Source organism: Leuciscus leuciscus (genome assembly GCF_965113295.1).
Source record: "Leuciscus leuciscus genome assembly, chromosome: 18".
Lineage (NCBI taxonomy): Eukaryota > Metazoa > Chordata > Actinopteri > Cypriniformes > Leuciscidae > Leuciscus > Leuciscus leuciscus.
Genome location: NC_138742.1, coordinates 15,536,767 through 15,553,287, shown reverse-complemented (window position 1 = coordinate 15,553,287; position 16,521 = coordinate 15,536,767). Strand labels below are relative to the sequence as shown.

Here is a 16,521-nt window from a genome sequence, read left to right as displayed (position 1 = left end):
TTGGTGCCTGATTAAAAATCCTACATTTTTTTTGATATTGTGAAAAAAATTTCTTAATTTTTAAGGTAAAAGACTAAAAATGCTACAGTAAAAAACCTATTCATTGGTTAATTGCAAAGTCCCTTTCTTCTATATGGTGAATTTTTTTTTATAGATCTAATAGTACATTTCATGTAATTTTATAGTAAAATATGGTTAAATGTACAGTTTCCTGAATTGAAAAAGAACAATTCATCTTATAATTTACAGTGAGAAAATTACATTTGACATTCCCAGAATTCTGTGTGGCAGCTCACATTTGATTATTTTTTTCATTGAAATAACTGTTTGTTTGTTTTTTCTTATCAGTTATGTACATCTTATGTTGTTAAATGTATGTTTATTGCATTATTTTAGTATATGTGTGTAACTGAAACTGCGCACCTATATTTGTACCTCAGCTTGTAGAAAATGTGAGTGATGAACTTTGATTCATCAAGTGTTTTTTCTCTATACCATCTATTTTTAAGGGGGTTGTCAGTATATTATAATTAAATAAAGTATATATTAAGTAACATCGGCATATTAATATTATTTCAGCCAATGAAATATGCTAATAACCTTAAAACTAAGTCAAATCTGTAAATTTCTGGCAACCACAGCTGCCATTTTTTACCGTAGATTTCAGATTTTTTACAGTCTATGTAAATATGACAATTTATTAACTACCCTTAAACAGTATAAATTTGCTGCTTACTGATTGGGACAGTCAATGATTTCTAAACATGCCTTCTATGTAGGTGGCTTACAAGGGTTTGGAACATAGCTGAAGAGTCAAATTAAAGGCAAAGACACAGAAACAAATTCACAGAGAAGCAGCAAATGAGAGAGGAGAGAAGAACAAAACTGGAAAAATGTCACAAAGAGAATTTGATATCTCATTTAGCTTCTTTGAGTCTGCCTGGGAAAGATGAGTCAGATGAGCTCCACGGGCGTGCAGCGTGATGCCCTGAAACAGCCAGACTGTGAGAGTCTGTCTTTACCTCTGGAGGGTAATTGCAGCTTAGGTAAGACACCTGGGAACAGTCGTTCAATTAAGACACAAGACAAAATGAAAAAGCGGCATGACTCACTATGGCATACTTCTAAGGCTGGCGCTTACACATACTAAGGATGGGCAAAAGTACCCATGTATGGAAGTGGCAGCAATTATCAAACAAGAAAATCCAATAATGTTTCATTTCACAATAATCAATGAAAACAAAACAACTAAACAAACATGCCAAAAAGGGACCTCATTTATTTTTTGGAATGTTAGGGTTTTAAAATATAGTTTTTTTTTTTTTAAACTTGGAATATTTACATATCAAATATATATATAATAAAATAAAATAAGATTTTAAATATGTTAATACAAATAATAATAGTAATCATTATTATTGCTATTTTACTACGTATATTATTATTAATTAATATAAATAGTTATTTCAACTCAAATAATTGATAAAAATTAACAAAATGACTGCTGAACACACATCTTTAAAACTTCAATTCCACACGCATAGAGCGCTACCTTTACATTTAGACATGATGCAACAGTTGACTTTTACTACAGGTGCATTATAAATTGTGATAGATAACATCACCATACCCTTCCCAATCTTCTTTCTGTTTTTGAGAGAGAGAGAGAGAGAGAGAACAGGAGTTCCTCAGTGCTCTCGTCTCTTATCGCAGTGCTTTTATAATGATATACTGACCTACTTAAAGATATAAACAAGACCTACATTGGGCGCCAGGTTTGTTGAAAAAACTGATTTCCACCCAGAGAGAAAGTGAGAGAGAAGCAAAACAGAGAGAATGAAAAAGAGGGAGAGATGTATGTGCTCTGGCAGCATGACATTGGTGGGAACTCAGTGGGTTAGTTACAAATTAACCTGAACTAGAGAGAGAGTAGAACACAAGGAAAGCCTTTAAACACGCACCTTATGAGCACAAGACAAGTCTCAACTGAACCCTGAGCGACAGCCACCAGACTTGGTCCGAATGGAATGAGTATGTTTGTTTCAAAAACAGAACAATTGATAAACAAGTTTCTGCAACCCATCTCATTTTATCTATTCAATCCTCTCGAGTCAAATATATGTGGCGTTTCATCCGGCAGACACCGCCTGGTGAATTCACAAAGGCTCTAATAACAAAATGACAGTTAAGACCAGGATTAGATGTGACACTAACTCAAAAATGTATATACAGTACATTCTCATTTGAAATGCTCTTGAATTTTAAGTGTTGGTAATGGCTTTAACAAAGAGGATTAAGTGTGTAACGTGTGTAATTGGCAGAAACAGATCATGATAAATCAAAAGGTCAGAGCTTCAGTCTAATGAAAAGCCCCCTTTGTGTGTTCAGCCAAACTGCATTAGCGCCCTTGAAATGATATTAGTGGCGCTTTTTGAGCGGCAGATGGTGGGATCGCAGCACAAAGTTTATTTGAGAGTGGAAAATTCTTTGATGTTTACGTGCTTTGAGGACATCGTTCACAAACGCCCAGGAGCTACTCTGTGTTAGATGTCACAAAAAACGACGGGCCGCACATTTGGAGGACTCCTGAGTGAATTTCTCATCAAAGCCCTTAAACTACAGATGGACATCTTGTGTAAATCTCTTCTCTTGGAAGAGGCTTGATGAAACTTCATGAAACTTGATGGAAAAAGTATTTAAGAGGTATTGGAGTACCATGTCAGTAAAATGGTATATGAATATCGTAAACATTTAGTCTCAAAGTACACATATATATTTATATTTCAAAGTGCCATGGTATTAACACCAGACTGTACCATGGTACCCCACAGTACCCCTTTGTAAGGGAAGCTGTGCATTCTGTCAATTCATTTAGCAGAGACTGAATGGCACTTACAAAAAAAGTGCCAGAGAATTACCATGAATTTTGGGAAAAAACAACAACATGAGGTGGTACCATGGTACAGTACTAGTATTAGATGTGAGTATGTACTGTATGTAAAAGTACTATGGCACTAAAATTCATATACAATAGTATTAATATACATGATGGGACTATATGGCATATTTCCTATATGGTTCTACAATAGTATACATCCAAAATACTATAGTAGTACGTTGCACCATGCCCAAAAAGTTAGTTGATATGATACTTTTAAAGTTTCTGTAAATGTGGTTTCTTGGATATGAACATTGGTACTACCATTGTTTCTTTCTGAAGTACCTAAGAATACCATGGTATTGAAGTATAGTTACTATACAGTACTATAGTATAAATCAAAGTACCACAGTATTACCATCATACACCATCAAACTGTGCATTTCTTTAATTAATTTAGCAGATTCACAGATTTTGTTTGGTTTCAAACAAAATCATTGACCGAAATATCAAGATGCGGCTCATTGCTGAACAAGTTTACTGCAATTAGTTTAATTTATCACCTGAGAAGATATTCAAGATCAACATGAACAACATACAGAGATCAAACAACCTAATTAAAGTGCCGAAACTTTTGTTTACGGGTAAATGAAAACTGTAATTTAGGTTTAAAAAAAAAATTGGTGCATCATTAGTTTTACCATAAGATACCATGGGTCACTTACTCCCAGTACTTTTTGTTTGAAAGGATAGTAAAAATAAAATCTTAAAGTGGTCATTGGATGCAAAATTCACTTTTATATGGTGTTTGCAGTGTGTGGACACAACCACCATACAATGAAAAAAATCCATAAAAATCCAATCCATTCGCTCCGCCCATGACCACTGGCGGACTGTCCCGTATTAGCATATTTCCGCCCTCAGCCATTTGTATACTGTACCAAGGCAGGCAGGTTGCCAAGGCAGCACTTTACGCATCTTGTGTCGACACGCCCCACGGAAGAGAGGGGTGGGGTGAGCAGTTGCTCATTATCATTTAAAGAGACATGCACCGAAATGGGTCACTGTGAACAAAGCTGTTTTTGAGGAGGTAAAAAGGGTGTTGTTTTACACAACCATTGAGGAATTTTAACCAAAGTATGTTACAAACTTTACATGAAGACCCTAAAGAATCATACCAACTTGTGGAAAATGGGCATCCAATAACCCCTTTAAGAGAAACATCAACGCTTAAATAAAAAATTAAACAGAATTCCACAATTTCCACCAAGAAATGTGTATAATAAAGAGAGGCTAAATAAATAAAATCCATTAGGTGTAAACACGGACTAGTGAACATTACAAAGAAAGCATGTTTGCAGTTTGTTTGTCAGCCTGTGAGGATTAAAAGGCGGTTGCAATTACAGCACAGAAGGTCATACGTAAACACTTAACTAGCTCTGTCTGTTCCCCTGCTGGACAGTAAAGCACTACCCAAATGCTGATGGTGAAACCATCATGGCTGCCTGCTGTGAGGGTGTCTGGCTCGTGTGACAGATGTAAAGTAAGGTGCGGTACAACTGGCTTCATTAGGCCTGCGTGTGTGTTAACATTTAGGAGCTGGTCAGTGCTAAATATAAAGAGCTGGGCTCCTGTTTTTGCGTTTGAGAAGAGCTCACATCACAGGACTGTGTGCAGTCAGCCAGACTAAACAGAGCAGTTTAATTAGTGCCATCACTCAGAAGAGACACACAGAACATCCTTCAAACACACACTTTGTAGGCTGTGTTTGCCGTTAACCACCATTTGGTCGCCTACATAACACTATGCATGCATGTTGATATATATATATATATATATATCAATAAATGGTCACGGCTATTCAGAAGAGATGGTCAATCATAAAAACACTTTAAAACATTTCATAATGATCAAAATCACAACTGCATGATATACTGGTACCATATCAGTCATCTGTCGATATCACAGATTTGATAATTTATCAGATCTTTATCAGATATTGGATATTTAATGCAGTCATCTAATGCTTACTACAATTTAATCTTTAAAAACACAATTTAATTTTATAATTAATATTTTGTTTATTCATTTCATTTATTACCTTTAACAACAAGGTTTAAATGTAATCTTTGGCCGATCTCAAAATGAATATCCATAACTAAATTTGCTTGTAGCACCTAAAAATAGTTTGTTTTTTTTTGTATTTTGACAAAACAAACAAACATATACAAAAAAAGTAAAGAATTTGAATATACATACATTTTTTATTGGTCATAATTATTGGCTCATCAGTATTGGTTAGAATTTTAATATCAGTACATCCCTAATCAAAATGCAGTGTCTCTAAATAATAGTTAATTTAGTGATTGCTTGCACCACAATTTTCAGCTCTGTCTTGCTGTCCAATTCATCAGAGAGCAATTTCCATGCTTCATATTAAAAAGTTATAAAGCACAATAAGCTGTGAAAAAGAACTCAACGCGGTGCTCGCGCTGACTGACACACTGCTGAAGCGCGTGCACAGAAAGCCACGTCTCTCAGACAGCATGCGATTGCCAATTCAGTTCTCTTTCACGTCTTATTGCACTTGAACAGTCGAATATACACACATTTGTCAAAATGCCTATCATGTGGAGTATTCATGTAAACACAATTGGTCATGTCTCAATTAAAAGTAAACCGATGAGTGTAAACCGGATGTGTATCAGTATAATGGATCCGTGCATTCGGTCAGCCTAATAAACTTACTGCTCTTCACTGAATCACTTTTTGTAGCTTTATTAAGAATACATTTATATTTCATTCATACAGTGAAGACTATGCGGTATTTTATCTTTACATTTGATTATTCAATTTCTGTACTATTTCTAAGTACATGTTAAATAGACCTATTGTACATGAAAAACTTAATTAGTTTAATTCATATTTTTGGTTTTATTGTATATGTCCTTATAATATTTTTTTATTGTATTTGTAATTAGCTTTTTTGTTCTTATTTTTAATAACAAAAATAACTATCGTTATCTATATTGTTATAAAATGTTTCATGTTGTGAAATAAAATTGTCATATCGCCCATCCGTAGCAGGACATGTTCTTCCTTTCAAAAACAACTAGGCAAAGCGCAACAGATCATACAGGTTTTGATATGAGTTTTTAAAACTATTTTTAACTTGACACAAAAAAACAAGTACCTGAGAATTGATCTAGGACTGGTTTCAGTTTATAACGTTGCAAAACAAGCCAAAATATTTCAGCTCTGCCATGATGACGCTTATCATATCATCTCTTTATGTCATGATATCATTCCAGTCACGTCTGAGGCAGATAAACCATTTACTCACAGATATCTGCGGCTTCATCAGACCCGTCGGGGCAGTCTTTCTCTCCATCACAGCGCCAGCCTTTGGAGATGCAGGTTACCTGGTCTTTACACACAAACTGCTTCGGACTGCATGTCTTTGGAGCTGGAACAGAGAAATACATTGCAAGCATGAAATACATCACTCAGACCAATTATTCTAACAATATGTGATAATTTTGAGTTGAATAAGCAATACCCTTAATATTATTTCAAACCATCAAAGCAAATGTTAGCCTGGCAAGCTACATCAAGATGTTAGGTCTGGCAACTCTCCATAGACACGGCTCAATCCGAGGGGCGGGATAAACGGCTGTCTTTCAAATTCCCTCTGCACGCAATAGGATAGCGCTACAACCAACCAGAGCGTTTTCCCAACAGCGGAGCTAACGTTAGTTAGTTGATAGATTCAACTTTTGCCATATCTGGCCGGCAAAACTATGAACACCTCTTCCTTTTTTTAAGAATGACTTAAGTGCCGTTCTATGCTCTTTTCTCAAAGAAAAACTTAACTCCAAGTCTTCCAGAGTCGCGGCCAAAGCCGAAACGGCCGAAATACTGTTCTCCAGCAGCAGCCGCCATTCTTTGTTTTCAAGTAGCAGGGAACCGTCACAACTCTGTCGTCATTATGTTAAGCCCGCCCCCGCCATACACGACATGATTGGCCTGACCCAATTTAGGTTTTTGCAGCTCGAAAGTCAATGGAGAGTTGCTAGACTACCCTGGCTGCAAAATACATTTTGCTGCCGCTAGGGTGCATCTAGATTTCTAGGCTAAGCAAATGTATGAAAATTGCAAAATCGAAGCATTTTCACAATGGTCTCAGGCTTTTGAATCTTAGACCTTATGTAGCCCCGCCCCCTTTCAGCGCTGCGCTCGTTGTCTTTTGACTTCCGGTCTGTTTATTAATGAACGGCTCGTTTTAAAATCTTCCCGGTCAACTGACATTTGTTTAGTCATCTGCTTTAAACATTACAGTCCTCATGATAACTTTCGTTAACTTTACATTAAGTAAATCCACTTCAAAAGCTAATTACTCCTGGACAGCTATGCCATAGAAATATACAGAGCGACCGCAAAACGGAAGTTAAAAGACAATATTCTAAAGATGGCGGCGCCCTCGTTTCTCTGGCGCATAAGGTCTATAAAATGAGCAAAAATCAGTCATCATCCAGCATCTAGATATCAGCCAATGAACAACCCATATGGTCAACCACTAAATGCTTCTGCAATAAGAAGTCCATTTTTTGTTGAGGAGAACATTTAGATGTACCACTTATGAAATAAGCAAATGTGACAGGACAAAACTTTTAGAAGAAAAACCTTGTGGATGTGGTCGCAGGCTTTGCTGAAAAACTACCATTCCTCATGCCAAAGTTGACTGGTTTCAACACAGAAACACAGCAGGGTCATGCCAAGTTCACAACTGTGCTTTTTATTCCAAGGAAACTCATTCGGCCGTAATATTAAACCACTTTTTTCAGCATAGGTGCTTTATGTTTGTTTATTTCCCAAGTGCTGCCCACAAACAGTGGTTTACTTTAGCTCTTTATAACCTGAGAGATGTTTTCTCTGGATGTGTGGACAGAGGTCTTTTCATTGTCGGTGGTAGGGCGAAGTACGCGTCAGTTCTGTTTAACTCCGGAGAGAGCCCGACAATCAGAAGAGTATTTTTGCTCAGTCAGTCTGATGAGATTGTTGAGGTAAACCGCAGAACCGCCTGAGGACTGTGGGTAATCTGGCCCTGCCCCACTGCTGACACTAGTCCACTCAGCTAGAAGTCAGAGATCCTCAGCAAAACCGCTGCTGTATTTAAACCATTCTCAGTCTGTCAGTCCCCCAGTAAAACACTGCAGCTTCAATACCTCCTGTGGGTGCGGCCCACTTGCATATACAACTGACCACAGGCCTTTTCCAAATACAATATTCAGACAAAACTGCTAAATGGAAATTTTTTAAAACAATCATCCTTACAAGCCTTGCATGTATTTTAAGCTATTCTTTAAGCTCACAATTTTTCAATCTTTTAACATTACTCAATTTCTATATTGTAATGTAATAATATTTAGACATTTGTGTATTTTCTCAGAAAATCTCTGATTCAGTCAGAGTAACCTAAATATCTTCAAATCATTTTAATTTATATGCATTAATCTATCAACACAGATGAATAAGTAGGCAACCATCAGTGTTTATTACTAAAACATTTTAACACATGAGGGACTAGGAAAACATTTCTTAGTAATCAAGGAAAATCACTGAAACCTATTTTTGAATCGATTTGTTGAAAAAGACAGAAACTCAGACTTATGTGGCAGTTTTACTAATGAAATGACACTGGCATTTTTAAATCAACAACAAAATCATTTAGAAATTTGAATACACTATATCAGCAAGACCTATTTTAAGCACAGAGCTCCAAACACAAATCTACAAAAATAGACATTAATAGGGACATCAAGGCATACTTTTTGATTTTAATTGGTCAATGTTCTACTAAAACAGTCTGACTAAAATTACTGTAGCGTTGTACACTGTATCTCAAGTAGCAGTTGAGTACAGAAGTAGAACAGCAGTAACTATCTGATTGAGATTCTCTGCAGGACCTTCCCTCTCTAACACATACAGTACCTCTCTGCACACTTGGCAGGAGGAGAGGTGTTTTGGGAAAGGGAGCCAGGGGAAAAGCTGCAAGGGGGAGAAGATGTGACTGCAATCACAAGAGAGAAGAGGGATGTGCACAGTATCAGTCACATGTCTATACATATTTGAAAGTGCTAAGAAAGCTGGACCATTGCCTCCATTCTCAGTCCATCAATTCTCAAACGGTCTGTCAACAGTTTGGTCACTTTGGTGAAAGATGATATGAGAGATGACAAGAGAGGATAGAGACAAAGTGGGTGACATTATGAAGAGAATTAAGCTATCTAGTGAAATGGGTATTTCTGACCATCTTTAGATTTGTTCAACAACATACTTGGCTCATCTGCCTTCTAAAGAGGTTTCCTAATTCTAATGGAAATGACTCATTCAGAAGGTTCCACATAGGCAGCAACCTTTTAGCACACCACATGAAATGCAATGGATACTCTATTCCTAAATGGTCCAGTAGAGTTTGAAGTTAGCATGTTGCTAAGCTAACAAAGTTACAGTAATATGCGCAACAACACAAATATTAGGTCAAATAGCCTGATGTGCGAGACTTGCGGTGGGCTCAGAGAAATGTCCACTCGTAAGTAGAGCTGCACGATTCAAGATAAATTGAGAATCACAATTTTGGTTTCAAATAGAGATTGCGATTCTCCCACGATTCTGAACAGACAACTAAACAAAATATGTAATTTACTAGAGGTCCTGACTAAAAGTTATTTGCTAAAGTCTATTAAAATATGTAATTAACTAAATGATTTATTTAAAAAATAAAATAATAATAATCAGTTTGAATGAATGATTCAATGACTCACGCATAAATACTTCACTTGTTTCATTACTGGATGAATCAGCGCGTTTGAACGAATTTCTTGAATAAATGATTCAATGATAAATAAAAAGTTTTAACAGTCACTTGTCGCAACCTAGTGGCAAAACGATGTAATCGTTATTTGAGGCCCAAATTACTTCCAAAAGGTAAACTTTTATCCCAGTTCTTCTGTGATAAAGCATTGATTGCCTGTAATTTTATCATTCACGTTGATAATACAAATGATGTGTTAGGGTCTGCGTTTACAGATTTATTAAACTCCTTTGGGGTCAAGCAAAACGTAACTAGACCCACTCATCATTTTAATCATACACAATATTTAATTATATTGCATGGAAACAATCCTACTGATATAGATATTCTACCGCAAAGTGATGATGTCACTGATCACTACCTTGTAACTTGCAAACTGCTGAAATGTGCCATGTCTGCAGAGTTATCGGCTAGATGAAACAATCCTCCCAAATACTATAGATTCATGCCTGATCTGTCTCAGCTGCTCAGTGTACCCAAACACACAAATGAACTATATGATTAGCTGTATGGGCACCATTTTCTCTAGCACATTAGAAACTGTTGCACCGATCAGATTAAAAAAGGTCAGAGAGAGAAAAGTAATGCACCATGGTACAACAGTGCTACACACTATCAAGAGAGAAACTTGTAATCTAGAGCGTAAATGGAAACAAACTAATTTAGAGGTCTTTAGAATCGCGTGGAAAAACAGCACTTCCCATTATAAAAAGGCCCTAAAAGCAGCCAGGGTCCAGCATCTCCGCAAACTAATAAAAATAACCAATATTTTTAGGCAATTTAGTACAGTGGATAGAATAACAAATAAACAGACATTACCTGAACAAAATATTTCATCACAGTTTAGTAGTAGTAATGACTACATGAATTTCTTCACTTCAAAATCGAAAGCATCAGAAATGCAATTGTAAATGTACAACCTTTGACAGTGTTTTATGATTCAGCCTCAATTATCGCCACTCAAGAACAATTGCAGTGCTTTACATTTACAGGACGGGAATAGCTAAATCAACTTATCATTGCATCTAAACTAACAAAATGTTTAATAGATCCAATACCCACTAAACTACTGAAAGAGTTGTTACCTGTAGCAGAAGAGCCTCTTCTCAATATTATTAACTCGTCTTTATCTCTAGGTCATGTCCCAAGACCGTTCAAGCTGGCAGTTATTAAGCCTCTCATTAAGAAACCACAATTAGATCCAAATTAATTAGCAAATTACAGACCCATTTAAAATCTTCCATTTATGTCTAACAAAATAAAATAAAATAAAAATAAAATAAAATAAAAATAAAATAGTAGTATCCGCTCAATTGTGCTTTTTTGCACAATTTTTTTTTTATATCTAGGAAAAATTTCAGTCTGGATTCAGGCCCCATCATAGCACAGAAACTGCGCTTGTTAAAATTACATATGACTTACACTTCTAGCTTCTGACCAAGGTTGTGTCTCAATACTAGTTTTACTTGATCTTAGTGCTGCGTTTGACACTATAGATCGTAAAATACTCTTAGATTGACTACAAAAATACACTGGTATTCAAGAACAGGCATTAAGGTGGTTTAGATCGTACCAATCAGACCGTTTCCATTTTGTCTTTTTAAAACGGAAAAATCTAAGATAACTTCAGTAAATTATGGAGTACCGCAAGGATCTGTGTTAGGCCCTCTGCTGTTTTCAATATACACTCATCTGAAGGATTATTAGGAACACCATACTAATACTGTGTTTGACCCCCTTTCGCCTTCAGAACTGCCTTAATTCAACGTGGCATTGATTCAACAATGTGCTGAAAGCATTCTTTAGAAATGTTGGCCCATAATGATAGGATAGCATCTTGCAGTTGATGGAGATTTGTGGGATGCACATCCAGGGCACGAAGCTCCCGTTCCACCACATCCCAAAGATGCTCTATTGGGTTGAGATTTGGTGACTGTGGGGGCCATTTTAGTACAGTGAACTCCTTGACATGTTCAAGAAACCAATTTGAAATGATTCGAGCTTTGTGACATGGTGCATTATCCACCTGGAAGTAGCCATCAGAGGATGGGTACATGGTGGTCATAAAGGGATGGACATGGTCAGAAACAATGCTCAGGTAGGCCGTGGCATTTAAACGATGCCCAATTGGCACTAAGGGGCCTAAAGTGTGCCAAGAAAACATCCTCCACACCATTACACCACCACCACCAGCCTGCACAGTGGTAACAAGGCATGATGGATCCATGCTCTCATTCTGTTTACGCCAAATTCTGACTCTACCATCTGAATGTCTCAACAGAAATCGAGACTCATCAGACCAGGCAACATTTTTCCAGTCTTCAACTGTCCAATTTTGGTGAGCTCGTGCAAATTGTAGCCTCTTTTTCCTATTTGTAGTGGAGATGAGTGGTACCCGGTGGGGTATTCTGCTGTTGTAGCCCATCCGCCTCAAGGTTGTGCGTGTTGTGGCTTCACAAATGCTTTGCTGCATACCTCGGTTGTAACGAGTGGTTATTTCAGTCAAAGTTGCTCTTCTATCAGCTTGAATCAGTCGGCCCATTCTCCTCTGACCTCTAGCATCAACAAGGCATTTTTGCCCACAGGACTGCCGCATACTGGATGTTTTTCCCTTTTCACACCATTCTTTGTAAACCCTAGAAATGGTTGTGCGTGAAAATCCCAGTAACTGAGCAGATTGTGAAATACTCAGACCGGCCCGTCTGGCACAAACAACCATGCCACGCTCAAAATTGCTTAAATCACCTTTCTTTCCCATTCTGACATTCAGTTTGGAGTTCAGGAGATTGTCTTGACCAGGACCACACCCCTAAATGCATTGAAGCAACTGCCATGTGATTGGTTGATTAGATAATTGCATTAATGAGAAATTGAACAGGTGTTCCTAATAATCCTTTAGGTGAGTGTATATATGCTGCCACTTGGTATTATTGGAATTAGTTTCTACTGTTATGCCGATTATATTTATTTTTATAATAAATTTAGTTATTTAGTTATATATTTCATCACAACCAGATGAAATCTCTAAATTATCCAAGTTGACAGAGTGTGTTAAAGATATAAAATATTGGATAATTTTCTTCTATTAAATTCAGATAAGACTGAGGTATTACTTATTGGACCAAAAACCTGTACACTACACAGAATCTCTTAGAAGATAATTTGCATTTAGACAGATGTACTGTTACGTCATCCTCTACAGTTAAAGACCTGGGCAACTAGTCTTTCGAAAATCATATTTCATATTTTACAAAAACTTCCATCTCAGAAACATCGCTAAGCTCCGGAACATGCTATCTTTTTCCGATGCAGAAAAGTTAGTTCATGCATTCACGACCTCTAGACTAGATTACTGTAATGCATTACTAGCTGGTTACTAGCTGGTTGTCCTGCATCCTCAATAAACAAGCTACAATTAGTTCAAAATGCAGCTGCTAAAGTTCTTACTAGGTCAAGAAAATATGATCAGATAACACAACGTATTGCTCCATCACGTTCTTTAAAGCTGCAGTCCGTAGTTTTTCCTCTTTGTCGCCATCTCTGTTCGAAATTGCAATTATTTACTGTGGAATTATCAACTTTACGTGCGATGTGCCTCGGCATGGCACAGCACGGATAAATCCAATGTTTTGAGGAGAATGTGCGGTTGTCAATCACCGCGCTGGTGTGGATACTGTCATTCGCAATCACAGATTCTACTTTTTGGAAGTATGACCAACATAAGAATTTTCACTGGAAAATGTCGTCTGAACAAGTAAGTAACATCCACTTTTGTTCTGACCAACTAATGTTAAGGGGAAAAAAGCATTGCAGTAAATCACGCTGATTAAATCTAACACTCGCTTATCATATTACGTCAAACCGTGCAAATTATACTTTGTTCTCAAATTGTTAATGTTAACAACATCAGCATTGCGTGACTACATTTAATGCCCTCCCGATATTTATCCTCGTTTTCACATGGGCCGGTTGCAGTCTCTTTTTTTCTCCGTCTTTCGCGTTTTACAACGGGTGAATCTCCAGTTATCACTGTGGTGATTGTCGTTTGAACCTTTCTGGATCCGCCATCAAATTGATAAGTTTAATTATATCAAGTGCTGCGAGAAAAGGCTAAACATTTCCACCTCCAACATCCTCACACGCAATATAGCCTACCAGCCGAGACTCCTTCTTTATGTGTACAGATGTGACGTAATGACGCAAAGACATGCTTGAATTTCCTGTGGAAATCCACCAGTACCACTGGAATAAAAAACATTATTACAAGCTTACCATTTTGAATCGAGCTAAGGCAAGCAGGTAGTTTTGAACACTGGCTGGTTATGTACTTGCTCAAATATTTATTTTGGATAATTTTTAACCCAAAAAAGCTACGGACTGCAGCTTTAAGATCACAAAACTCAGGGCTTCTGGTAGTACCTAGGATATCCAAGTCCGCTAAAAGGAGGGAGAGCGTTTTCAGATTTGTCTCCTAAACTCTGGAATAGCCTTCCTGATAATGTTCGGGGTTCAGACTCCATCTCCCAGTTTAAATCTAGATTAAAGACACATCTCTTTCATTTGGGAAAGTAGTCAGAATAACCTGGTTTCCCAGTGCTGTGCAGCCATCTGTGAGAGGGAAATAGATTCTGTTATCCAATTCATTTGATCATCATTTTAAACATCATAAGCTTTGGCATGTAAAAAAAAAAAGTCCCCAGCTCGGTAGACTATTTTCAGGTGCTGCGTCATATCATTATGCCTGCTGGACTTGATTATTACGCAGGAATGAGAGTATAGTTCCTAGCCATATCAGCCTAGAAAATCGCAACTTTTCATTTTCCGTCGGTCTTAGTACACGATGTAACTACAGAAGAGTCAAGTTTTAAATAGGAAAAATATAGAAACTCTTTGGCAATTTTTTTTGAGAGAGATGCTAATTGTCTTGTCCGATTCAATTATCTATGCTAAGCTATGCTAAAAGTGGTACCGCCAGACCCGGAGATCGGCTGAATGGATTCGAAAACGGTAAACTCAACTGTTTAACTCTGGGGGAGTTGTAAAATGAGCCTATTTCCAAAAAAAGTGGAGTATCCCTTTAATTATACATAACCAGAAGTAACTTAATGTTATTTTACTTCACATTTTATTACTCTAACAACAGCACCCTAAAGAAATTTTTTAAAAATCAGCATATTTTTTTCATATCGGACCAGGGTCGATTATTACATTAAGCCTTTATCGTCCAATTTTGATGTCTTGATGATAATATCATGCTTCCCTAATATAACCACTATCTCAGTCTCGACACGTCAACCATCTTGGATGGTCATTAACACAAGACACGTTTGAGCATTCAAGTACAGCTAGATGGAGTAAAAACTAAAAGTATGACTGAAAGAAACATATAGCAACAGTCTAGCTCATATTAACAACATACAAAAACAATTGCAAAAAACGCACGAAAGGACACAAGAACGAGTTCTGCGAACAACCCAATACAATTTGGCCAAAAGGGGATCTTCAAAGCAACTAGCTATACCACACACAAGAAAGTACTTGAATCCTTGCTGTGAGTTCTCCTTCAGGACCGCTCACAGGATCCAATAAACACAAGGCATGTCAACATCCAGGACTTTTTATCCGTTCCCAAACAAGCTTGTAGAACTATGCTTTGTTCCAGTGCACCAGTTAAGCTCTCAGAGATCCGGTCAGCAGCATTAGGAGGATGATAGATACAAAGTGGAAAGTGCATATAAAACTTTACAAGCCCTGAATAGAAGTTCAGGAGAGGAAGGAGGACTATACAAGATAATGTATAAGCTTCTAAAATATGGAGACAGCTGGTAATGGAGATATGCATATCTATACCCATGACTGGCAATTATCTCCAAAAGTGTTATTACTGTTAATGAACTTAAAAATGAAAACATTTAAGTGAATAATTAAAAACGGGTAAATACTGAAACCTAAAAATATATATCTATATATATATATATATATATAATTAATTTAGACTGTAGACTGTACTAGATAACACTATACTGTGAGAAATTTACCATCATTAAACCTTTGGCAGCCCTATATATAGTACTAAAGTCAAAAACAAAAAACAAATAAACTGAAACTAGACTTAAAAAAAAAACGAATAATAAAACTAAACTAAAATGAACAAAGTGAAAACTAACAAAAACTAAACAATGGAAAAAAACTAATTGAAAATAAAATATAAAAGGTAAAAATTCTTAACAATAATAACCCAAATGACCAAATATTGAGATATATATTCATCTATAAGTACTTTTGCTCATAACACAGAGCTCATACCACCATCAACAGCATTAAGCGAGAAGCATTAGAGGACATGTTTGACACCGTTACCGACTGCGTTCCGAAGGTCTAAATCTTTCAAGCAGACAAGGGCATTCTCATCACTCATGCCACTGACTGTACATAAAAAGCAACACTAAAAACACTCAGCATCTAAATTTAACGCACGATCACACAGCAGCAACGAGCGACCGCGAGGAGGAGAGTCTGTGACTCTAATTGGAGGTTTTGGGGTCGTTGGGGGGAATCGAGTACACAGGCAACTTTTCCCACAGAGCTTGCCTTCATTCAAAGCACACAAATATTTCAGACAGAGATGTGGATTGTTAATTCAGACCCCTGTTTTTTTCCAAACGCACAGCCAAACTACTGACAAGTTTTTGAAGGTGCAAATCAAGGGGGACTGTTAATCATTTCAAAGCATCGGAGTCTATGGTGGGGAATGAAGAAGGCCTTTATT

The 16,521-nt window shown here is 37.0% G+C and overlaps 1 protein-coding gene across 1 annotated transcript in view; it reads right to left on the bottom strand.

Moving 5' to 3' along the window:
- The window catches only part of lrp1ab (low density lipoprotein receptor-related protein 1Ab), a 120,480-nt gene that overhangs the window by 88,654 nt on the left and 15,305 nt on the right, over positions 1 to 16,521 (bottom strand). Inside the window, exon 2 of the mRNA XM_082144622.1 lies at positions 6,222 to 6,344. Within this exon, the coding sequence (XP_082000748.1) occupies positions 6,222 to 6,344 (123 nt within the window). The remainder of the gene's footprint in view (positions 1 to 6,221; positions 6,345 to 16,521) is intronic.